The sequence below is a fragment of the Brassica napus genome, chromosome C9 (genome assembly GCF_020379485.1).
Source record: "Brassica napus cultivar Da-Ae chromosome C9, Da-Ae, whole genome shotgun sequence".
NCBI lineage: Eukaryota > Viridiplantae > Streptophyta > Magnoliopsida > Brassicales > Brassicaceae > Brassica > Brassica napus.
In genome coordinates, this window is record NC_063452.1 from 2,267,661 (window position 1) to 2,293,224 (window position 25,564).

Genomic DNA, 25,564 nt, shown 5'->3' on the forward strand with positions numbered 1-25,564 from the left:
GCATTTATTGTTACAACACGCATTACATTTACAGCGACACATATTCACGTCTTATTACAGGTAATTGATTTCCACTAGGTTTATTGTTATTCGACTAATTAATATCGTTCAAGAGACCAGCCATATTTACACTTAACTCCTGAAACCGTGTTGCAGGCTTTAACTTTCTGTGCGCTTCATGTCACTAATCCACCAGACACGACCAAAGGTTTTTTTTCTTTGGCGTGATATGTGAGTGATTTGTATGACAATAAAATATGGTTTTCCTTCTTTTTTCAAAAAATACTTTTTACTAATAAACTACGTAATCATAGTTCAACACGCAAATAATTAAGACTGACACGTACTTGAAAACTCCACACACGTCAATCCATGGCATCAACGTAACAATAAGTGGTGGTCTTAGTCAAAACCCCCGAATTCTCCTAATTATCAAAAATTTTAGCAGATAGTATAAAGTTAAAAATAGTATTTTTTCAATAATCTTTTGAAGAAATCCAACAAAATATATTATCTTTCTTTCCGGGAAAATATAAATCAAACCTGGCTAATACGTAATCAATTAATGCTATTACAGCTCACAAGTTGACCAACTTATGCATTTTAATTATCAGAAAATGTTTAGTTTAAATTTAAATGTTGGATAGAAGATGATAAAGACGGAACATAGAAACGAGTATCCTCTTTTATTTTCTTGGGCAAAGAATCATGAATTGCATGGTTGGTCCATAACAACGAAAGTTCTTTTTTTTCTTTGCTTAACTATGTGGTCATAAAAAAGCAAGAACTTACAAATCAATGGAATCTATAATATTATTTATTAAAACTAATGATTCATCATAAAATTGTGGTGAACGTAAAAAATCAGTAAAAAAAACTTCTTAAACAATAATATAGATACCATAATTTAGAAATGTTTCAAAAAAATTAAAGCTACACATAATTCTCATCAGATAAGAATAAATCGAGCTTAGATAATTCACATAAAACAAAAACACTGAGTCATATTTTAGTATTTTCAGTTATATATGTATAAATTTATATAATCATTATTGGAATTATATATCTATATAAGAGCTTTAAAATATCATCTCATTCTAATTTATTAATTTTTATACAGATCAATTCGAAACTTCTAATTAAATTTAACATTTTAACATGTTATTAATTAATCAAGTAAGTATTAATTTTTTAAAAGTTTAACTATAAATAGTTTCTAAGTTTTGGTTAGATATAACTACGAAATAGTGAATTGATGCCTTTATTTAATCAAGGACGATTAGATCTTTGTCAGCAATGTTTTTTCTATGTTTTGAATTAGTATCACTGATCTGAACTATGACATCCATATTCAAGCATTGAAAGTTTTTCATCACATTCCAGACAAAATGTTGAGAGCTGGAAAGATGGCGACAGCTCCAGTTACATTTTTTCTTAATTTTCTATCTTTAACTTTAAAAACGATTCTTTGTTCGTAGTGTTAAGATTCATTTATAATATCTATGTTTTGACATGGTAACCAAACAATTATTTGATTATTCAGGTTGGAGGGGCCAGGGGGAGGGTAAATGATGAAAAAAGATAATGAGAGTAGTACAAATTTTAATGGGGATCATGTGGCACCTTTTAAAGAACAAATATCAATGACTCTATCACCCAAGAGTTGGACTACAAAATCTTTTGTGGGTCAAATAATTCATCACGAATCATATTAATCGGAGGCATAACTTTAAATACCATTCTTTTGTGATAGATATTTGAGAAATCGGCCAAAAAAACACTGAACTTTTCAGGAATTGCCAAAAGAAACCTGGACATATGGGCTAGCCAATAAAATCCTGAACTTTTGTTGACTTTTCGGGTTTATTAAGAAACTTACGATTGACTGACCAGATAAACATACCGTTAACCGAGTTAACTGTTAATTAAGCGGACGTTAATTTTGGGTGTTAAAGTATACGACGTCGTTTCATCACTTTGTCTGATTAAAGACAAACGACGTCGTTTATATAGCTGTGTTATTAAAAATGAGAAATCGGCCAAAAAAACACTGAACTTTGCGGGAATTGCCAATAGAAACTTGTACTCGAACCAGACCAATAAAACCCTGATCTTTTGTTGACTTTTTTAGTTAATTCACAAACTTACGGTTGACTAACCAAATTAACACACCGTTAACGGACAGTTAAGACAGTGTTAACTCACCGTTAATTACTGCGGTTTAGTGAAACTACGTCGTTTCATTCAGTTGTTTTGTTAAACACAAAATCTCAAGACGACGTCGTTTTGCTTAATTAAAATTGTTGTTGCCTGGACTCGAACCCGTGCACTCGTGGTCGTAAGGGGGTATTGCCACTGAGCTAGTGGACTTTTCGGAAGGTTATCACACATGTTTATTTTTATTGATCAAAAGATGTGTTTGATTGCAATCAAACAAAATGAAACCCGTGTTTGAACGTAACCCTAAGGATTACCCATGAGGAGCATTTTGATAAAATCTGGGATTACCAAGCAGAGATATTGAGGAGCAATCCTGGATCAACCATGGAAATTGAAACCATACCAGGAGCCACGGTTGGAACCAAGCAGCGGTTCTACAGACTCTACATGTGTTTCCAAGCACAAAAGGAAGCATGGAAGAAGACTTGTAGGCCTGTTATTGGCTTAGATGGAGCCTTTTTGAAATGGGACATCAAGGGACAGTTGTTGGCTGCGGTTGGAAGAGATGGAGACAATAGGATTGTCCCTATTGCTTGGGCTGTAGTGGAGATAGAGAATGATGCAAACTAGGATTGGTTTGTGAAGCGTTTGGCCTTGGATTTGGGATTGGAAAATGGGAACGGCTTTGTTATAATGTCTGACAAACAAAAGGTAAACACTTTGCTTTCATGATACTCAATGAATGTTTGATTCTTGTTTCTGATTTTTTTTTTCTGATCTTGTAAGGATTAGTGAAAGCAGTTCATACCCTCCTTCCAGAAGCTGAGCATAGACAGTGTTGTCGCCATATCTACGAGAACTGGAGGAAATGTGGAAAAGATCTAAGGTTACATAGGTTCTTCTGGATTTATGATTTCGCCCATTTAGGGTTTATACCAATCGGAGGAGAAAACGCTGTCGTTTCTTTTTTATTCATTTAACTCGGATTCAAAGAGAATAAAAGAAACTGTGTTCGTATATCCATTGCAAAGTCCACTAGCTCAGTGGCAAAAACCCCTACCATTAAACCCGAGTGCACGAGTTCGAGTCGATGGAACCCCATCTTTTTAATTAAAAAGTTAATGTAAAACGCGTCGTTTCATTAATTTGTCTTTAACTCGGATTCGAAGAATAAAAGAAATTGTGTTCGTATATCCATTGCAAAGTCCACTAGCTCAGTGGCAAAAACCCCTACCATTAAACCCGAGTACACGAGTTCGAGCCGTAGGAAACACATATTTTTAATAACACAGCTATATAAACGACGTCGTTTGTCTTTAATCAGACAAAGTGATGAAACGACGTCGTATACTTTAACACCCAAAATTAACGTCCGCTTAATTAACAGTTAACTCGGTTAACGGTGTGTTTATCTGGTCAGTCAATCGTAAGTTTCTTAATAAACCCGAAAAGTCAACAAAAGTTCGGGATTTTATTGGCTAGCCCATATGTCCAGGTTTCTTTTGGCAATTCCCGAAAAGTTCAGTGTTTTTTTGGCCGATTTCTCGTTTAACAAAACAACTGAATGAAACGACGTAGTTTCACTAAACGGCAGTAATTAACGGTGAGTTAACACTGTCTTAACTGTCCGTTAACGGTGTGTTAATTTGGTTAGTCAACCGTAAGTTTGTGAATTGACTAAAAAAGTCAACAAAAGATCAGAGTTTTATTGGTCTGGTTCGAGTACAGGTTTCTTTTGGCAATTCACGTAAAGTTCAGTGTTTTTTTGGCCGATTTCTCATAGATATTTTCACGAATGCACAGAAAATATAGAGTAAAGATATGATCTCTGCAATACTTATGCATTTTTGGAACGAAAATACTCCCCCAATCCTCAGTTTTTTTCCTTTGAAAATGGCTCTACAGTGAATCTCTTGTCACATCACACAGAATTTCAGGATATAAAAACTCATCAAGTATCAATCGTAATGTTTAAAACGTGTTCATTCGTTGGAACGAGCTTTATCTGAAAATATAACATGGCTTTTCAAATCGGTAAAGAAAAGAAACGGAATAATGTAAGAGCCAGTAATCTTGCGTCATGATATAGGTAGGAGTTGATTAACAATTTTATGTTCAAATTGGATATATGGTAAAATTAAGGGGGTTGGATCAGACTCCTACTTATATATGCTCATGATGGAATGCCGCTCCTTCTCATAACGTCTTAATTTTACCATATATCCAATTTGAACATAAAATTGTTAACGAATGTTGTAGGAGTCTGCCATAAACGAAGACGTTATGAGACGGAGCGTCAGAGCCACTCATCTTCACTCCCTACGCATTATATATTTTTTTGTAATAAATACTTAAAAGACATGCAGTGAGACATTATTAATATATTTTAAAATTGAATTATAGTAATATTTATAATTTGATGTAACTTTCGGTAAAAACTATGCGATAGAAACTGTAAAATTACGTAGTATATTCGCTGGTAACTATTTTGATGTTTAAATTATAGTATTTTTTTTAAAAAAAACATGCATATCAATCATAATAAAATTTAATATAAATTTAATAATTAGGTTAAAATAATATATTAAAATTAAAATAAATTAATTTAAAATTAAATTAAATAAATAAATATACTTATGTATATAGTCTAAAAAGGATACCTATATATTTACATACAACTTTATGTATGTAAAATTTTAGCTACCAAATAGAATTAGCATTAAAATTACTGGAATAATATTTTAAAATAATTCAAATAGGAAACGATAGTTCATAAACGTTTTGACTAACTACTAAACAGCTATATTTTTTGAAAATGTTTCATTAACTAAGAAACCTAAACGTGGGACATGGATACATTAAAAGTTAAAATTGTTAAAAAGAAAAAGGTAACAGTAGGAACTAGTGGAACACCAAAAAAATATTAACTCAATTTCTAATACATGAAAAAAATTGTTTCATGTTGGGTTAACAATTGAGTTATCAATTTTACTAAAGAAATAACTCAAGAATAACACATTATATATATAATGATCAAGTACTACAAAAATTTTAAGAAAAAAACTATCAAACCAACCTACTGCTAAACATAGTATATCTAAAACAACGTATGTCTTTTGTTTTTTGATCAAACAATGTATGTCACACTACACTACATATATGTAGCAGTTTTTTGGTCATGCGATAATTCGGAACCTCATATTACACAGGTCAGGAAACTACTGATGAAAATGTTGATGTATTTCTCAATATCTATTGAATTCTCTACAAATAGTGTGAATCACTTCGAGATACACTGACGTGTGGAAACTGATGGGAGACCTTGACCATGAATTAAGTTAGTAGTTGTATATTTCCTTTTTCTTTAGTAACAAAACGAAGAAAAATTTAACTGTTTTATAATAAAAAGTCTAGCCGACCAGACTTTCCTTCAAATAAGACCAAAAACTCTTAGGCTTTGAACGGTGACAAAAGAACAAAAAGGAACACTGAATTCCTTATCATTTCCAAAAAAAATCACCATTCATAAAGAATAGTTTTTCCTTCTTGTTCCTTCTCATTCCTTTTTTTGTAGAGAAATATAGAACAAAAGCATTCCTCGTTAAATTTGATAAGGAACGAACATTCATTTTCATTCCTGCAATTTTATTCCTATACGTTCCTTTCCTATTCATTCCTCGTGTTTTCGAAAAGTTCACCGGTCGGAGCCTTAACAATTTCAACAATGTTACAATAGTTGGAAAGAAACTTCCTATTTTCCATTTTATATCTTTTCAAACACGGTCTTTGTTTTTGTATCTACCTGCACTACCACCTTCCTCTCTTTTGCCTTTTTAGAAAACACTAAAAAAAAACACTATAATCTCTATATATATATATTTCCTCTATGCAGACAAATTCTATATCTTCAACGTCTCCTCTGACACGTTTAGTTCATTGATACACATTCATGGAGAAGAGTTTCTTGTCTGAGTGCAAACAATCGTCTTCTATCACTTTCTTTGCTCTCTTCAACTTGTTCCTCATCGGGTTTTGCAGATGGGTTTCTTCTGCTCGCATCTTTTTATCCACATTCTTTCCTCTTCTTCAACACCACCAACGTGTTGAAGAGAGTTTGATCAAACACATAGAAGAACGAGAAGAAGAAGAAGAAGATGAACTCTGTAGAGAAGACGCAGAGATTGTTATGAGAAGCTTAGGGCTTTCACCCGACTCAGAAAGCGATGGGCTTCAAGAACGGTACAGTTCCAAGGAAATTTCGAGTTTGTTCGAAGAGAAAGAGGCGAGCTTAGAGGAAGTGAAGCTAGCTTTTGATGTGTTCGATGAGAACAGAGATGGTTTTATCGACACTACAGAGTTGCAGAGAGTTTTGACAACACTAGGGTTCAAAGAAGGATCATGTCTAGAGAATTGCATGGTTATGATCAGATCATTAGATGGAAACAAAGACGGAAGAATCGATTTCAATGAATTTCTGAAGTTCATGGAGAATAGCTTCTGCTGAATCATATGATATTATTTTTTTCTTTTACCATATCTATTCTTTTGTACTTCTAAGCACACTCTTAGCTTATTGATTCTTATCCTTTTATGATGAGATTGTGTATGTTAAAAGACTTAGACATGATTCTTGATATTAATTAGTCTTTCATGATATTTTGAAAACTTTTGAGTAATTGTACAACAGTGATAATAATCAGGTTTTCAATATTTTGTCAAGAAATTTAATAAATAGCACATGGAGAAATAGAAAAGAAGACACTTGATGATTTCTTAGCTTGTCATGTTAATAGCTTACATAAAGACATGGAATCTGATAACAATGATAGGAGTAACCAAGTTCTTGATTAGCTCCCACTCTTTTTTTTTGTTTCCTTTAGATGTTGAGGCTTTGGTGGCCCACCCCAAGAAAATCTATAAATGCTGGAGGTTTGGTGGCCACCATTGTATATTCTGCAGATGATGATGGCAGAGATAATGACGACAATGATGATGATGGTTCTTGGATGGAGACATGCAGTGTCAGTGCCAAGGAATCTGCAGAGAAGGTTGAGTAGTGGCCATGCATTGGCATACGTGGAGAACAATACTCTTCTTGGGGATACTGAGCTTTCATGTTAGTTGTTCCCTCTTTTAGAATTTTCCAGCTGTTCTTTTCCATATTCACCTCCTCATCATCTACAGAACCTGCAAAGCACAAAGAAACATGAAGCTTAAAAACTCATCGGCACCAAGTGAATCTCACCTACAACTTGCAATCTAGTCAGCTTTTTCCTCTGTGATATATTAACTATAGTGAAGAAACTTTTTAAGCTCAAGTAGTATGTTCCCATAAGCTCATTACTAGATAAGAGTAAGAAGACACAAACCCGGAGAGATATCGAAGCTTGTGTGATCTGCATTAGGTTTATGAGCAGACCCATTGAATCTCCTGGTGTAAGAACTTGATCGCTGCCTCAACTTTCTTGCCATGAGGACATGCCAATGATTCTTTAAGGCATTGTCTGTTCTTCCATTGAAAATCTTAGCAATCATAGCCCATTTGTTACCAAATGCTCCGTGAGCTGCAAGTAGCCTCTCTTCTTCCTCAACACTGAAAACTCTCTTGTTGATCCTTGGGTCTAATTGGTTAAACCACCTCAGTCTGCAACTCTTGCCTTCAACAACCCAAAGAAGCAAGAAAAAAAAACATTTTAAATTCACTTCTTGATAAAAATAGCAGAGGAAAGATTGGTTTTTACCTGTTCTTCCTTGCATCTTCTCTGCAATGTGGTTCCAGTTTTGAGGACCGTGAACAGAAACAAGTTCCGTGAGCTGAGAATCCTCAGAAACTCTCCAATGTCCTCTACTACAAACCCTAGAACATCTCTGCTTCTTCTTTGATTCATCACTCACCTTCACCATCATTCTTTTATTAGAGAACTCCACTGCATTGTTTTCTCCATCCCCATTAAATGCTCTACTGCAAGGGAGATCAAAAGGGTATGCTTGGAAAAATGAGATATCCATCTAACTCTTCTTCTCTTGGTCTCTCTCCTAGAACAATGTCTCATATATACAACACAGGGACATATACATATAGGCATGTGATGTTTGTGATTCGGTGATGGTTGTGTTATCGTATGTAATCTTTTTGATTGCCAAAAATGGAAACCTGAGGAAAGAGAAGAACATGTGTGAGGAGAGAGAGTATAAATGGAAATAGAAACCCCACGCATACATCTTTCATGGTTGCTCTGTTAAGAACAGTTTCAGTTCTCTGACATTATGTTTTAAAAAAAAAACTCGTTGGAATATTTGTCATCTTATATTCTTCTCCCCCACGCTTTACCATTTTCTAAAATATACCATTTCCTTGTATAGGTATAAATGTAGGTGTATACGACCAAAAATATTCAGAACCATTTTTAGATACAATTTAAATATAACATGTGTATGTGTGTAGGTAATAATGCATACTAAGGTGACCAATATTCAAACTCGTAAAGCACTAATATTATGCGCTAAAATTCATATAAAAGATTAAAAATATCAAGATCTTTAGTTCTGTTTTAGACGCCTGAATACATAGGATCAGCCTAACAGAACCTGCGAGATCTAGTATATAAGGACAATACTAAATGGAACACATGTTGACCTATTTTATATAGAGTCGATCCCGAAATTTTCGTCATAGTACTACTAAGAACGGCTAAAATTTTCAAGGACATCTTACAACGTTTTAAAGCTATAATAGTTCCAACTAGTGACATCTTTTAACAGGCTTATGATGGATTAAAAGTAATATAGACCAATCATTAGGCATTAGTTGGCGATTTATATATAGATTTAAAACTGAAGTTCTGTTATTAAAGTTTTAGAGACTTTAAAAGTAATATATTACAACCTTTTCATTTAAACAAATTGTTTGCCATTTTCTATTGATCATTTAATACAAAACAGACCTATGATTAATAAAATTAAATACGAGCAAAGAACTTAAAAGCCAAGAATACTTTTCGTTTTATAAAGAGTATTATTTTTATTTTTTCACACAAATTAAAAAATGAATAAAAATTATTATATTCTTAATAAATATATTTGTTTAACCATTTGTGTTTGAGATAACTAAAATTATTTATAAAATTTATGCATTTTGTAGTTAATACTAAACTTAAAATTTGTGTAAGTTGCATTGAAAATCTAAAATAATATTTTTGTTATCTCGAAATAACATTCTAACAGAAAAATATATTTTAAAATTGAAAAATATACATCTTTTTTTTTGTAAAAAAAAGTATACATCTTAATATCACTTTTTATATTATTTAATATTACTTTCCTTTTCATATAAAACGAGAATTATCTCTTTCTTCTCTCGTTCACACTTCACACACATTTCGCTACATATCTTTATCAGTTCGAATATTAATTGGTTACCCCCAAAAAAGGTCCCCAACTTGGAACTGAAAACTACAAAATATGCAATTACAAAAACCGAAGCAAACCAAAACGGTCTATAATATAAACCACATAATTATATAAGTTAGTACCGAAACTGCCCTCCGGTGTAGGTCTGGCCAAAGGACCAACCGGAAGGAGCAACATTGAACGACACGACACTTCGGCGATCACTTGTGGTGACAACAAAAGACAGACTTTGACCATTGAGATAAGAGTTGCTTTGCCAATTTTGCCCCCAGTTTCTTGACATTAATTGCCATTTTGACCTTGACCCTTTCATTGACACAGAGTGTACGTCCCCGGCTCCACCGACGTTTGTGACCAGCACCAAGTTAAAGTATGAGTGACCGTTGATCGTGAACCTTATCCCACCGCTTCTCCTGCACCTTACCCTATATATTCACCCAAAAAAAACAATTATTTAAATCACTACGTACTATTGCGAAAGTTTAGTATCTCTCAAAAAGGTACCACAGGTTTGGTGTCCATTTCATTGTTATCACTATACAGTTTTCGGTCTATTAATAATTCTACTACATTTATCAATTGGTCCAAAAGTAGTAAATGCGTGTATTTGTGGGTCTAAATTCCATTAAGTGGTGTAGTTTATAATGAATGTATGAGTTTGATATTTACAAACTGTGTTTGATATTTTAACGTTGGATATTCACAAGCTACAGTACTATGCAGATTTCATGACATTTAAGTAACCCCATATTGGGAGGGGGCAAACCGGGTTAATAAATTACTACCTTCTGTACATAACCGGAATGATACCGGACTTGTAAAGAGCGATGTGCTCGTAGATGGGCTGAGAAAGATCGAAATGGTGGTTAGGAGGATCGCAGGCGCCACCAGGAGGACAAAAGTTTGTGGCGGTGACCACAATGGACCGGCCTTGTATGCACCACTGAGGGTCGTTGACACATTTCAGCTCAAAGCAGGCACCACAGCTAAGTCCGTTATCGAATAACGCCGTGCTCAGCGCCGCAGTCTCTGTTCCATAACCTTGGCCGTATAGATTCCCGTACCCGCATGCTCCACCTAATTATGTTCATGAGGCAAATGTTTATAATCCATCAGCAAAAACTAGGTTTCGGTTATTTTGTCTTTTCCTTTATAAGTACGTTAAGGTTTTTCATATAAACTCAGAATATTTACTTTTTAGATAATACTATCTTATTAATTGTAAAAGCAAGCAAACGTAAAGTCCACAAACATCTAAGTTTTTCTTTCGTTTTTTTTCATCGGGCTTTTGCTTTATGGTTTTCTTTTTTTTTTTGGTAAAATTTGCGTTTATGTTTTGTAGAAAATAACTTGAAAATTTGAAAATGGACTTGTTACAAAAATGAGCTTACAAGATAAACAAATTCCAACATATGAAAAGTAAATGTTTTAGGCACATAACGCCAAAGAGTCCATTTCTTCATGCTCTGTTTGTATAACATAGCATCGTTTAAAAAATTGTTTGCATGTTACGAGAGAAATAGCAATCTCTGAAAACATGAGCCAACGGTGAAGTTTAACGTCTAAGCTACCCTTTCGTCACTTAAGTTAGAATGATGCAACTAAAAAAGAGATGTAAGAGTTTTTATTGGAGATCAATAAGGTATACCCATAGTGCCGGAAGCATCACCGCCACCGTAGAAAGTGGCATGAGCATTGATCCAAGGTCCCATGTGGCCGCCGGGATGGTGGCCGCCACGACGGTAGAAGCCTTGAACGCAAACAGAAAACGATAGGACATGAAGCAGGAGAGCCGAGATTACTAAAACTCCCATGATGAAGCAAAATAATTACAACACGCAAAGGGAGAAGGAAAAAAAGGAAGTAAAGAGAAGCAGATGGGTATTTTCTGTCAATGTGGAGAAGTAAGAGGGTTTGGTGTGATGAAATTGAGGAAGAAGAAAGTTTGGTATAAATAGAAAAGAAGGATTCGGACAAAGTTTTAGCTGTAATGAATCAATCCGGGTCCATGCAACTGCTTCTTGTTCTTCACTATACTCTAATTACTTTTGTTTCATTTTAATGTTAATTTTGTGAAATATAAGAACATAAAAGTGATTTTAGAACCGACGGAAAAGATAAAGGAGAGGTGAACATTAATTCGAGAGATGGATCAAAGAAAATATATGTCAAAATGAGTTGGAATCTATCGTAAAGGTCATTCAATATGTGACATAAATGAGTATGAGAAATCAATAGATATGATTGTGATACTGTAACATCGTAGGTTATATTTCCTTTTTTATTTTATACTAGTAGTATACAAGTACTGATTATTTTAAAAGTGAGAAAGAAATTATACGGAGAAACGATTTTTAATAGCAGTTAAATTTCATAAATGATCCAGGTTTCAGTGTGGTCTCCTCGTGTTTTTGAAATTTTATCTCCGGAGGTTTAGAATCTGCCGATTTACGTATTTCATCACTGTATTTTATGTTGCGTATCATCCGTAATCAATCATGAATACAAATTTTCAGTGAAAAAGAGTGTTTGAGACGGACAATATAGAGCTCAATAAATAATATATTATCCAGGAAATATATTGAGAATTTAACTACATTTTTCTGTCCACGTTGCACTGCAACCTGTTTATTATTTTTTGTTTTATTGTATGTCTGGGTGTTATTACTCATTTTTCTTGATTTGTTGTTGAAAACCTGAGCTACATTGTATTGGTAGCAGAAGTGATGAAGAACGGTTGTGACTTTTTATGAAACTGTAGATATTCCATTGGACAAAAATGGTTACAGCTGTTTAGAGGAAAAACAAACAAAAGATGTGCAATGTTTTTTTCTTATACTTAAAAAAAAAAAAGAGAAAGATTACTTTTATATGGCGATTCTAAATTTCTTTCTTTAGTTTCATAATAAATGTTTTTTTTGTAACTGGTTTCATAATAAATGTTTCTACACTAAGTTTAAGATATGTATCGTTTAAAGATTTCATTTCATTCACTTTGATTACGTCGATACATAAACATGGTTCCAGTTGAAAAATGAGATTATCCAATTTCAGTTGTTTCATTTTGATTATTTTATTACCATCAAGTCGATACATAAACATGGTTGTTCAGTAATTAAAACATTTTGGTGCTAAATACAGGACGGCTCAATAGTATCACGGACTCTAAAGCAAAAAAAAATTAAGTCTCCAAACTAATATTTTTTTAAACAATATGATAGATATTGTTTTTTTTTTCAAAACACCAAAAGTATTTTTTTTAAATAAAACTGTAACAGAAATAAAAATACTTTCATATAAAAAAATTTCGACCCCTTTACTTTTTTCAATATAAATATATTTTGTAAAAAAAAATCAGATATTTATTTATTAAAAATTGAAAGACAACAGAATGGATCCCGGAGGTCGCACCGTTTGTCTCCTGCCTAAGCCGGCACTGGCTAAATAGTACTAAATCTTCTAAAAGATTCGAATGTTGTAAAGAAAGGACGATCGATCGTATGTGACATTGTAATTCAGTGGTGTGTGACATCAGTCAAGCTTCTTAAGGTGAGAGTTTTGTCAGTGCATGCATGTGATCAGTGGGTCTGAACTCTAACCGACAAATCATTTTAGACAAATAATAAATTCTAATAAATTCTAATAAATAGAGATTTCATGCACCTGGAGAAATATACATTGTCTATATTACTTGGATATGGTACTAGTTGGCTAGATGTATTTAAGTATTACAGTTTAAATTTGTATCTCAATTGGTACGGTTAAAAACTTAAAATTGTCATATTGTTTTTTTTTCCTATTTTGGGGAACTGTTAAGAAGTTTTTAAAGAGGGATATATTTTCTTTACAAAAGATTAGCTAGAAACTACAAAGGTTGGCTTGATTAAGATCCATCCGCTCCAAGCCAGCGGATTGCATTTCTAGTTATTGACTTTAGGATAAACAGCAAGTTCTAAATTTAAATTGGCTAAAACTGATATAAAAGTTACATCCATTCAACATTTTACGTGTTTTTGTTGTTAAATGTTTTTAGTTATTTATTTTTATGGATATAATTCAGAGTAAGAATCAGCTGAATTAAAAAAAAAAATACTATGACTAAGACAGTTAAATTTAAATTCTAGACGACATAAATAAATAAGTTTTTATATGTCAAAATTAAGTTTTTTTGGTCCTAGAATGTCAATATTAAATTGTATAATATATTATGCTTATATACATTTGATGGCAATATTTGTTGGTTAGCTTTGATGCGCAATAGACATAATTACTATTTTGGTAGGCCTACATTCAAATAAAATCACAATCAGTCGGAAGGAAAACAAAAAATGAGACGACAGACGCGTAATATTGCAATAAATTGGTGATAACATTTTGTCTTAGACAATTTTAAGCCCACGTATTGAAGTCATCGACCTGGCGTGGCAATTTTCTTTTCCTAAGTTGGGTGCCAAAACTTTATGCGCACATGCAGATTTAGACTGTATAAAAATTATAAATTGTACAAAAAATAAAACACATTAAAATATATAGTTTATTGGTTTTTGTTAATGTTATCACTATTTAATGGCACAAAAGATCACTATTTAACTATACTTTTCAAAGCTATATTATCCATACTATTGATAGAAAAGATTAAAAAAACTAATTATTTAATTGGTCACCTGGAGCGGATATTTATTATGCAGTCATTCATATGTGTATATCCAAATCGACTTATATTTTTGAGTAATTCTTCTAAAGAGCACAAAAATATATTATCAAAATAGTATACAATAGAAAAATACTACTAAGGAGTCATTTATACAATTGAGCCAAAAATTCATTTATGCATTTAGTATAAATAAATATTTATTTAAATATTTTTATTCTAAATATATACTTTTGTTTGCAAAATACTTTTTTTTTGCAGTTGAGCTCTCATGTTAAAAATAAAAACGGTTAAAGTTAATGATACCATTAATAATTTTTTATTTAATTAAAAATTAATTTTATGTTAATAATATTAGATTATATGTTATTTAAGATAATTGATTATAAAATATATTTTAAAATAAAATAATTCTTATATATATTGTATTGTTATTTATAATAATATTTTCTATTATAAATTTAAAATAAAGATATAAAAATTATAATCAAGTATTAATCAAACAAAAACAATTATATAAAGATATTTTCTAATATACGAGGGTTTTTAAAATTTCAATAGAGTAAGAAACATATATATTTTGATGAAATAAATTTCATAAATAATTTGATGTTTGATTTAAACTTTTTAAGAACATAAATAATAATTTATTATATTGGTTTTAAAATTAATAAGACATAAATTAATAATTTTTTCGTAAGAAAATTATGTCCGCATGTGCAGAAAAAACACCTAATTTTATATTATTAATCATAAATTCTAGATCCGAAATCTTCATTCCAAAAATCTAAATCTTAAATTTTAACTACTTAACCTTACTGGTATCTGTATTTTCATATCCACTAATAAATACAAGTTTGATCATTTTTCTTTTTGTATGCTATTTATGGAATAAAAACATGTTTTATTGATAGCTTAAGATATTTATAAATATTTTTCTTGTAAAAGCAAGCTAACGTGTTTAACTGGTTGAAAGATTTTATTTGGTCGTTTATTATATAATTCAAAAATTCTCACTACAATGTTTTGGTTTAGTTATTTTTAATTTAATGTTAAATTTATTCATCTAAAAAATTCTTATTACATGAAATGCACGTTTTATTTGATAAGATTATGAGATCTAAATTACATTAGTCATAGTTTCATTGTGAGTTTGAAGCCAAGTGACTAGTCTCTCTTCTGACGAGCATCTCAGCATGCCTGGTCTGGAGCATAGGTAAAGGTTAGGACATCACGAGTTTTATTCGTTGATTTTAGTTCTGTGTAAAGTATTATAAGAACTATATGAAGAATAAAAGCACAAATTTTTATTTGAGCGTATAGCACTACAATTTTTTTTTTAAATGTGAGATTGGTACTGCTGACGAGTACAGTCAGTGGAATGTTACTGAACCTGTTTCTTATGGGTTCGTCGATGAGTTTTATTAGCCGATACGTAAATGAATGTAATTCGCCATGCTTTTGCCGTTTTTCTGCCTCCATATGTAATAAGGGAAAGCTTGGAAGGTGTATCTTAGGATCAAGGTTCAAATGTATGAGTCTGAATCGGCTAAGACGATGTAGATGATAGCTATCTCAAATACAAATGCCAAGAAAGAGATTCCTTGGATAAGGGTCTTCACTTAGCTTGATTAAGAAGGGCTTTGCTCCCCATGAGACAAAATTATCAAAAAGTACTTATTTCAATTTGGATAACCCTGATTAGAAAGAATCTCTTAGCTTTTTTTTGGTGTTATAAAAAAAAAAAGAAAAAAAGAAAGAAAGAATCTCAATCCATTGTATGCTGCTGAGAAGTAGACCTTGCGAGAGAGGAGTCCATATCTGGGTTGAGCATAGGCATGAGAAACACTTTAGTGATCACCAACACAGTATATTTGGTGGAATTTATACCAAATAGCCGGTGAGGCAATTATTTCCAATCACGAATAGTCGAATATGTTGAGCTAATAAATTCTTTTACAGTAAAAATTATCAAAACTTTAAAATACCTTTCAGAACGTAAATAGAAATCACAAAAAAAATTAATAGTGATTTCCTTTTCAATTAAAAATTTAATTCGAAGATAAAATAAATTCAATTCGGGCAAATACGTTTATTATCAAACATGTGCCAATCGAGGAAGTATTAAATTTAAAGCAGATCGATGAAAGTAACACTTTGGATATTGGTAAAGAAAATTTCTGAATGATTGTGCGTGTGGTCACGTCTACCGACAAAACTCGTAACTTGTTTCTCTAATATAGTGAGACCCCATCATCCCAAAGTTAATAAAAACATTTTCAGTATATAACGTGTAAAAGACGATGATAAGTAGTCAATTTGGACCCAATTAATTTAAAATATGGTTACGAGCATCTCCGTTAGTTGAGTAAGGTGTCAGTTTAATCTTTGATTTGTGGTTTTGAGTAACTTGAATATGTGATCACTTGAATGACTTGTATAGACCAAATGACTTGTATATATGTTGGTAAACGAAATATGCCGCAAAGGATTGACAATGTGCTATAGACCGAAGAATCATAAACATATTGACAATGATATTTAGGAGATGATCAAGAGACAGGCTGTAACGGTTTATGAAAAATGTGGTGTACGAAAATTCGGATGGACGTGGACTGAATGAATAAGAAAAAACATGTAACGAAGAATTTTTTTTTTGGGTAAAATGAAACAAAGATTTATATTTATATAAATATTAGCATTACAAGTTTTCGTATGAAAACTTGTTTCAAATTTATATGCTATTAGCAATAGAAAATGTGATGAATTGGAAGCATAGTACATTATATATATATGTTACTAAATTAGTAAAAATAAAATATGGCACCAATTCTGTTTTTTTTTTTGAGCGTATAGCACTACAATTTTTTTTTTAAATGTGAGATTGGTACTGCTGACGAGTACAGTCGGTGGAATGGTACTGACTGGGTTTAAGAATTGTAAAGTTAATTCATGTATACAGTAGCATGTAATATACGACATGCGAATATTTTTGCATGTTTTACCATTATACGAATGTAATCTTAGGCACAATTCTCCTAAAACACATAAAATAGCTCTCTCATAAAATGACTTTAATGAAAAATGACTAAACAACATTCATTAAAAATTTAAAACTAAGTTATCCTTAATGAATTATATTTTTAATATAAATAAAAAAAAAATTAAAATAATTATTTAAAATAATATTACTTTAGAATGTATACTTTAAATTCTAAATCTTTATTCCGAAACTCATATATACCCCCTAAAAACCCTTAATTTTAACCATTTAAACATACATGTATATATGGTTTTATATCTTTAATGAATACTATTTTAGTTATTTTCCCTATCAATACTATTTTTTGTTTTGAAACAAAAATATGTTTTAGTGTTATCATATTGTTTTTTAAAGTCTTAATCCATACTCAAATTTTGTCTAACACTTCTCACATGGATGGAGCATGGTGGTTGTCTGGTTGAAATATATTGACTTTGACATGACGCTAATTCAACTATTATGTCGGTGGCTCAGTTTATCAGCATACTTTATTTAAGAAAATAATTTTGTATGATTAAAATTAATAAAGACCTTATCTACCAAAATCCTGATTAATCCTTAAACATTGTAAATAGTCGGATATCTTCAAACTAAATGTATGATTGTTATCAGGGGCGAAGCTGAAAACTTTTTATAATGAGTTCACAAATATTAAAATTTAATATATAGTGTTTGCAAGTTTGAGAAGAAGTTTTATATTTCGCCTATCACGTTGTAGCAGTTATGAAATTATGGGTTTTAACACATAAATTCGAAAAAATGGTGGATCAATAACATATTATAAGCAAAACAATAATTGTGTGAAATAAAAAAAAGTATAGCTCCTTTAAATTGAGAAAACATAGTTCCATAATAAAATAAATTGAAGGTTATTTGACCATCTAAATCGTAAAGGTTGTTCCAGATGCGACAAGTACGTGAAACTTGCTGGTGGTTCGTTCCCGGAAGTTTCTTCTCATCTTCAAGGTCGTCTAATGCATAGCTCTCATGGCGGCGAAGGTGGTGACACTCACATGCTTATATTGCTTACTCGAGAAGACTAATACACTAAGCCGAGACGATTTACAGTGATTCAGTCTCCTCGAAACAGAGATCACCTCATCGAGCAGTAACAAAACCGAGTACGACACATTTATCTAGATATAGATTTTCAACGTCCTCTTTCAGGAAGGCGGTTCTCAAGAACGTGAGTGCTCTGCTAAATGCATGAAAACAAGTATGAATAAAAGAGTTCTTTCATTAACACTTGGCATCGTACTAAAGTTTCATCACTTTGTCGTTTCTACGGATCTGTCGACTTAATGGCGATAGATCAGATGGATTACTGTTTTTAACAAAAGCATATATAGGAATAAGCAATCTTTATTGATGCTATGATTATATTGAGACGATTGATAAATAACTAATTAAACTTGAAGCCGAAAGTTTATCACATAAAAGTGTCCGTCGAAAAAAGTAGAGATGGTATGAAGTTCTTTAAAAGAATATTAGTGTGCGTCGGAAAAAGTATAGATGGTACGAAGTTCTTTAAAAGAATGTTAGTGTGAACGCATTAAATTTACAGTTTTGGTGAAAAACGTTTTCTGCGTGATACCTGAACGTTTTACTAAATAAAAAATTTTCGTGAAGCCACGTCGCCACGTCACACTCTTTGCCAATAAACTCTTAAATTAAGTTTTAAAATTGCTTCTCCATTATTTTAAATGTTCGAACCAGTGTTATGGGGGTCAAGGTAAAAGATCGTAACCAAATGTTCCAGCGAAAATCATTTGTACATAGGCTAAAATTATTTATTTGTAGAAGTCATGTTGGTCAACTGACCCCCTCCCAACCGCATGGCTCCGCCAACTTGGAAGTTGCAACTCCGAAATCAATCTGGGTTCATATGAAAATAATAAAATTCATATTTAAGTGGCCCAATATCAGTCCATCGAATATAAAATACGGCCCGGACATTCGCCGCGATCCTTAATGTGTTGCGTTAAATTTCGATCATGTAATCGAAGGTGGTGATGATTAATTATATATACAAGTTACCTCATTTTAAAAAAATCTACTTTCTAGGTTCCATGCAAATTGAATGGTAAGGCGAATAGCAGTGGCTTGCGTTATCACTTTCGACTTTTAGATTTAATGTATGTAAGCTATATTTTTTCAAACCTTTTCTTTTAAACTCTTTAAAATAAATGTATGATAATTTAGTTTATTGCATGTTTTCACATTTAAAATTATTTTTACCTTAATTGTCACCTAACATGTTGAAGAGTCAGGGTTAGGAAAAACATCCGTAAATTCTTTTATTCGATCAGTTATTCGTTTCGATTGAACAAAAAAATCTGGATATTTGTAACTCTACAAAACAAAATAAATACTAATATACAATATCTGTAAGAAGCGTAACAAATAACAAATACTAATATTTTTATGAATGGATATCTGATATGATCTGTTATATGCATGTATATACATATATTTTTAAGAAATTATATATAACTTATAAAATAATATATTTTATATAAGTTCTAAAATAATTTTTATTTATTAAATTTATTGTATTACTTATTAGAATTTTAAAAAGTAAAATTTTATTTTTATAATAAAAATATTATTATTTTAAATTATTTTAATATTTTTTATTTATTTTTAATTTTAGTTTTATTTATCCTGACCGAATTGGCTATCCGCTTAAAAATCTAAAATTTTTTGGATATCTACCGATTGACTTAGATTGGACAATTGATTGTTCAGACAAATATATTGGATCACAAATATCTCTAAAAACCCTCCGAATAATATGGGCTTGCCGCTTGTATATCTAAATGAGCCAAGGCCCAATAAGTATGGATCATCTGTTGGATCCATATATGACCCTATTTAGGTTCCGAATGGTAACAACGGATTAAGCGGGACAAGCGGATTGGTTAGTGTGGTGCGGTTTAAGTGTGGTTTGTATTAGAAAACCGCATACTGGAGGACAAATGCGGTTCGTCTAAAAGAAGCAGTTTAAAACAAAATATGAATGGTGACATGTATAATGACTAGTGTAACTGCGGGATACATAATATATTTATATTTTATAGACTAAAATATCATTAAAACTAATATTATTTTATATATATATACATATATATTAGTTTAAAAATATTATATATATGAAATTTAATATGTTATTACTCACTAATTATCTTGAAAATTAAAAATTGTAGAAATAATATATTTATGATAGTGATTTGATGTGCTTTTAATATATGTGAAAACAATAATATTTTATATTTTACAAACTAAAAAATCAGTGATACTAATATAATTTTTAAAAATTATTTTATATATCTCAAATATGAAAGTTAATATACTATTACTAAAATTTATAGCCAATTATTTTATTTTAAAAAATTATAATTGTACTAGTTTTCTTTAGACAAAATTAAACTAAGATATCTGAATTTTGTTTTTCTTGTCATCACCATAAATAGATTCATGAAGACTCTGCAAACCTATCTTTAAGATATCAATGATATTAAATCTGAAGTTTTTTATTTAATTTATGAAAATCTTTTAATTATCTGAAAATTTTTACAAAATCATATTCAATTATGCTATATTATTAATGTTATATTTATTATTATTAATTATCATTTAAATTTATGCTACTTAATTTTGTTAACTAGATCATTTACATTTCAATTTTTGTATATTATATAAATATTAGTGATTATGTATGAGTCTAATGTATTTTTGATAACTAATGTTTATTTTAAATAATTCTGTTTGAAACAGTAGCTAAACAACACCTCATCTCCTTCTTTTAAAGTTCAACTGCGAGACAAAACTGCGGTTCAAACCAAAAGTTGTCCCGCTACAGTTTTTTTCTTTTTAATTTATAATATTTTATTTATAAAAACACTAGCAATAAAATCATGTGAATGGTGACACTCTGCTTCACGAGCCATGCGTTACTCTTCTCCCACACTTCTCATTCACAGCCTTAGTGGTTGCAATATTTTATCATGTGCCAGCTCCATTTTCGATACTCCTAAAATATTAAATTGAGACCTTAGAGAAAGGAAGCATTAAATTGATAATTACTCTCTGTTTCAAAATATTACTTCATCTGTTCTTAAACGTATGATGTTCTACAAAATTTTGATGTTCCAATATATAAGATGTTTTCATTTTCCTAGGTAACTTTTACTTTATTAAAAACTGTGTATTCAAACATATTTTAATAGTTTATTTTGTAATTGGTTGAATATCATTAATTTATAATTTTATTGATATTTTCTAGAGAAAAAAGTAGTTTTCTTAATATGTGTATTTCTACCTAAACATCTTATATTTAGGAGTACATATTTTAGATTTGTCATACATTTTAATAAAACGCGTTAAATGTGCATAATTTTTTGTGATTATCTTTTTTCCATAATTTTAACCCAATAAAAATCTAATAAGTGCAATTAATTTTTTTGAAATTTACAATTAATTAATAAAACATGCATTGAAAATGCAAAAAAAAATAGATTTTTTGAAATAAAATTTTTCTTTATAATACTTCTTCCGTTTCAGAATGATTCATGTTTTAGAAAAAAAAATTATTTCTAAAAATCCATATTTTAAATTTTCAATGTATGTTATAATGACAAATTGTAAATTTTAAAAATATTAATTGTATTTACTGAACTTTTATTGGTTTAAATTCATAGGAAATAGCTAAACACGAAAAATAATGCATTTATTGTTAAATTTTTACTTGTTTTCTTAGTAAATGTGAAAAAATCTAAAAAATACATTATTTTGAAACGGAGGAATACGTAACTTTTACTAAACGGAGGGAGTAGTTAGATAAAATCGGGTCGCCTAACACAAACACAAACAATAAAACAGAACCATGTCTTTGCATGACATAATATCCATTAGTAAGCCGCTTCGTAGTGCTAAACCTTTTGAAGACCTTTGAGATCTATCTAATCACGTGTCTTCTCTGGCTTTCATCTTCTATTTATGACGTTGACCGTCTACAGTAAATACCAAACCGTTTGATCGGAAGAATTTTTTTTTTTTTTTTGATCGGAAGAAAATTAAGGTTGAAACTCTTGCCGTTTATAGACTATAGAGACAAAACCGCCACGTGATTTTGAGGGATACGGGTTCAAAAAAAAAAATACAATTGTTTATTTCTATATTTCATAAAAAAAAAGGAAAGGGATCTGCAGCATTTGCTTTGGCATTATTTTTCCATAGATAATATGTAAACATGCATCGCGATAATATAAAGAGGTCACATTGAACAAAGGCTTCACTAAGGGTTTATACAACCTTTTTTTTTGGTAATCTATACATCCTATTATTCTTTGAATTCCATTGATTAAAACCTGGTGCATCATCCATGTTATTCATTTAATTAAAATTACTGAATTATTCAACTAATTAAGATATATTATTTCCATTAAAATAACGAACATATATATCATAATATTGTTTAAAAGTTTGATAGTTAGTTTAAAGAATGGACAAAAGGGTCATCCGTGATGTGAGATGTGATAAGATTGTTCTTATCGCATCAAGAATAGAATTGGGAAGCCACCGGTGAACTGTTCTTGGTCAAACTGAAAGCTACTTTGAGATTATGTATTAAAGTTTCTAAAAAGGAAAGATTTAATTATATATTAATAAAACAAAATATCTTCATAATTAGCCATCTTAAGGTTCCTATCGTTCTACGCATCTTAGAGCATAATTAACCTTTTGAACAAAAAAAAAAATAATAATAATTAATCCTAACACTTCAGACGGAGTGCTTAATTTTTTTTTATTTTTAGTTTTTGTCTGATTTAAAAAAAATAATTTAAAAATGAATCAATCGCAGACCGACACGTGTCAGTGGAACCTGCAAACAGTGGGAACAACCGACGTTTACTGCGTTTGTTCAAGCGCTGCTGCTTACTTTTTCCTATTTTTTTATTTTTATTTTTTAAATAGTTAAGCACTGGGATAAACACTCCGGTTAATGGTGATCATACTCTCCTCTATTTCACTGTTAGGAAAACTAAATATAGGATCAAACCAAAATCTAATTTATAAGATTTTTTTGGAGCTATGTTATAGTTGGGTTGGGTCTACAATTATAGACTTGTATTAACATATAACTGATATTTCTATATTATATAACTTTTTGGTACAATATTTGTTTCTCTCTTCTGCGTATAGTTTCATTCGAATAATCATACTAATTAAAATAGTTTTAGAAAATAATAATTTGATACCAAATAGTGACTAATTATTGGTGGATAAAAAGTATATTAGTTTTTGGTTATTCGTTTGATATAAACTACTATAAGAGCTTGGCTGCTCTGTTTCGAAAAAAAAAAGAGCTTGCCTGGTCAAACCAACTTCTCTTCTCTCTTACAAAAAAAATTAAGTTCTTCCTCTTCTTTCACATCAAGAACTCTTTCTATATCTTCTTGTTTCGTCTTTAACACCAATAAAGAATAGCAAAGCTCTGGTCAAACCAACTTCTCTTCTCTCTTACAAAAAAAATTAAGTTCTTCCTCTTCTTTCACATCAAGAACTCTTTCTATATCTTCTTGTTTCGTCTTTAACACCAATAAAGAATAGCTTCACCTTTGATCATTTCTGAAGGAAATGGATAGCGAGGTATCAAGAACCGGGGAGATAACAAAAGATTCGGAGCAGACTGATTTACCACCTGGCTTTAGATTTCACCCAACAGATGAAGAACTCATAAGTTACTATCTGAGACCAAAGGTTCTAAACACCTTCTTCTCCGCTATAGCCATTGGTGAAGTTGATCTCAATAAGGTTGAACCATGGGACATACCATGTAAGTTTAGTTATTTTTTCTACTTTCTGTATATTTCTATGTTTTTTTCCTTTAACCACTCTATTTTCATGGTGGAACAGGGAAGGCTAAGATTGAGGAAAAAGAGTGGTACTTCTTCTGCTTAAGAGATCGGAAATACCCGACCGGTTTAAGGACGAACCGGGCTACTAAGGCCGGTTATTGGAAAGCTACAGGCAAAGACAAAGAGATCTTCAAAGAAAAATCTCTTGTTGGTATGAAGAAAACTTTGGTTTTCTACAAAGGAAGAGCTCCTAAAGGAGTAAAAACCAATTGGGTCATGCATGAATATCGCCTAGAAGGCAAATATGCAATCGACAATAATCATAAAACTGCTAAGGTAACAATGTAATAGTTGCAGTAACTGACCTTTGATACACATCACACTTGTTGCTTAAGTGACCGCTATCTTACATAATAGTTTGTTACGTATGTTACATGCAAAAACATCTCTTCTTTATGGTTTTGTCACCATACTGCAAATTTAAACGTTATATTGCATACTGGTGTGTAATTTTTTTTTCTTTTGTTGTGAAGTTGGATTTGATATATGAGTGTGTTGTTGTTTGTGAATGCAGAACGAATGGGTTATTAGTAGAATTTTCCAGAAACAAGCAGATGGTAAGAAGATGCATATCTCCAGTTTAATGAAGCTCGGTTCAGGGATCAACCAATTTGAACCGGTCGGTTTACCTCCCCTGATGGATTCTTCTCCATACCTCAAGAGCGGAGGAGGAGACACTTTCGCCTGGTCGTTGTCTCACGTGCCATGCTTCTCCGACCAAACAACCGAGGACAAGAGTCACCTCTCCGAGTCAAGAGATGAATGTAACTTTACCATATTTGGTTCTTCATCGACTCACTTCATCTCCAGGATTTCAGTACATCGGAGAACGAATTAACCGCGAGTTCTTGGCACGGTCACGATATTTCTGGTTCAGCAGCTCCGGTTGAGATGGATTGCTTTTGGAATTTCTGAATTTGGAAAGTGTAACATATCAAAATTGGGGTGTATATATGGGGAAAACAATTATAGGGTATTTTAGGGGTTTAGAGCACCTCCAGTGGAGTCCTAAACACACATATATGTGTATATATATATATATATATATATATATACACACGTATATGTAATTGTGGGGGGTCATAATTTTGTGGAAAATCTAACCCAAAGTTTCTTAATTTTTTTGGGTAAGTTATAGTGTTCCTGGCTTTGCTCTAGGTTGTAGACTCTAGGACTTTAGGTTATAGAAAGATATTGAAAGAAACTTGTAACATTTTGTAAAAAAAAGAACTAGCCTGTGAAGATTGATTCTCTTACCATGTAAATAACTTACCAAATGTACTCTGTATTTAGACACGGCTCCATGATTCTCTTTCCCTCTTTAACATGACAAGAGGACAAGCACCAATACATACTTGAAGAGCAAGGTTCACATTTCAC

The 25,564-nt window shown here is 31.3% G+C and overlaps 4 protein-coding genes across 4 annotated transcripts; 2 read left to right on the forward strand and 2 right to left on the reverse strand.

The window, feature by feature from the left end:
- The first annotated feature begins 6,053 nt into the window (after positions 1-6,053).
- Positions 6,054-6,816, forward strand: LOC106399811 (probable calcium-binding protein CML46). Its single transcript, XM_013840264.3, has one exon. The coding sequence runs from the start codon at positions 6,110-6,112 to the stop codon at positions 6,662-6,664; it is 555 nt and encodes a 184-aa protein (XP_013695718.1). The 5' UTR covers positions 6,054-6,109; the 3' UTR covers positions 6,665-6,816.
- A 220-nt stretch (positions 6,817-7,036) lies between these two features.
- LOC106397987 (transcription factor MYB117) lies at positions 7,037-8,507 on the reverse strand. Its single transcript, XM_048767072.1, has 2 exons — positions 7,530-8,507; positions 7,037-7,347 (listed from the first exon to the last, which is right to left on the reverse strand). The coding sequence occupies exons 1-2, from the start codon at positions 8,167-8,169 to the stop codon at positions 7,037-7,039; spliced, it is 951 nt and encodes a 316-aa protein (XP_048623029.1). The 5' UTR covers positions 8,170-8,507.
- Positions 8,508-9,439: 932 nt separating this feature from the next.
- LOC106401889 (expansin-A5) lies at positions 9,440-11,699 on the reverse strand. The gene is made up of 3 exons (XM_013842499.3): positions 11,219-11,699; positions 10,356-10,647; positions 9,440-9,995 (listed from the first exon to the last, which is right to left on the reverse strand). Exons 1-3 carry the CDS (start codon positions 11,382-11,384, stop codon positions 9,686-9,688), a joined length of 768 nt encoding a protein of 255 aa, XP_013697953.1. The 5' UTR covers positions 11,385-11,699; the 3' UTR covers positions 9,440-9,685.
- Positions 11,700-23,626: 11,927 nt separating this feature from the next.
- On the forward strand, positions 23,627-25,499 carry LOC106399372 (NAC domain-containing protein 59-like). Its single transcript, XM_048769633.1, has 3 exons — positions 23,627-24,102; positions 24,183-24,460; positions 24,699-25,499. The coding sequence occupies exons 1-3, from the start codon at positions 23,904-23,906 to the stop codon at positions 25,020-25,022; spliced, it is 801 nt and encodes a 266-aa protein (XP_048625590.1). The 5' UTR covers positions 23,627-23,903; the 3' UTR covers positions 25,023-25,499.
- Positions 25,500-25,564: the final 65 nt, after the last annotated feature.

Bases quoted from the DNA above. Each gene is read 5' to 3' on its own strand.
- LOC106399372 (XM_048769633.1), top strand. From the start codon at position 23,904: ATGGATAGCGAGGTATCAAGAACCGGGGAGATAACAAAAGATTCGGAG. The intron at 24,103-24,182 runs GTAAGTTTAGTT...ATGGTGGAACAG, and splicing joins TGAACCATGGGACATACCAT to GGAAGGCTAAGATTGAGGAA. The intron at 24,461-24,698 runs GTAACAATGTAA...TTGTGAATGCAG, and splicing joins ATAATCATAAAACTGCTAAG to AACGAATGGGTTATTAGTAG.
- LOC106401889 (XM_013842499.3), bottom strand. From the start codon at position 11,384: ATGGGAGTTTTAGTAATCTCGGCTCTCCTGCTTCATGTCCTATCGTTT. The intron at 10,648-11,218 runs GTATACCTTATT...GAACATAATTAG, and splicing joins TGATGCTTCCGGCACTATGG to GTGGAGCATGCGGGTACGGG. The intron at 9,996-10,355 runs GTAGTAATTTAT...GTGAATATATAG, and splicing joins ATTCCGGTTATGTACAGAAG to GGTAAGGTGCAGGAGAAGCG.
- LOC106399811 (XM_013840264.3), top strand. From the start codon at position 6,110: ATGGAGAAGAGTTTCTTGTCTGAGTGCAAACAATCGTCTTCTATCACT.
- LOC106397987 (XM_048767072.1), bottom strand. From the start codon at position 8,169: ATGGATATCTCATTTTTCCAAGCATACCCTTTTGATCTCCCTTGCAGT. The intron at 7,348-7,529 runs GTTTGTGTCTTC...TGTGCTTTGCAG, and splicing joins AAGCTTCGATATCTCTCCGG to GTTCTGTAGATGATGAGGAG.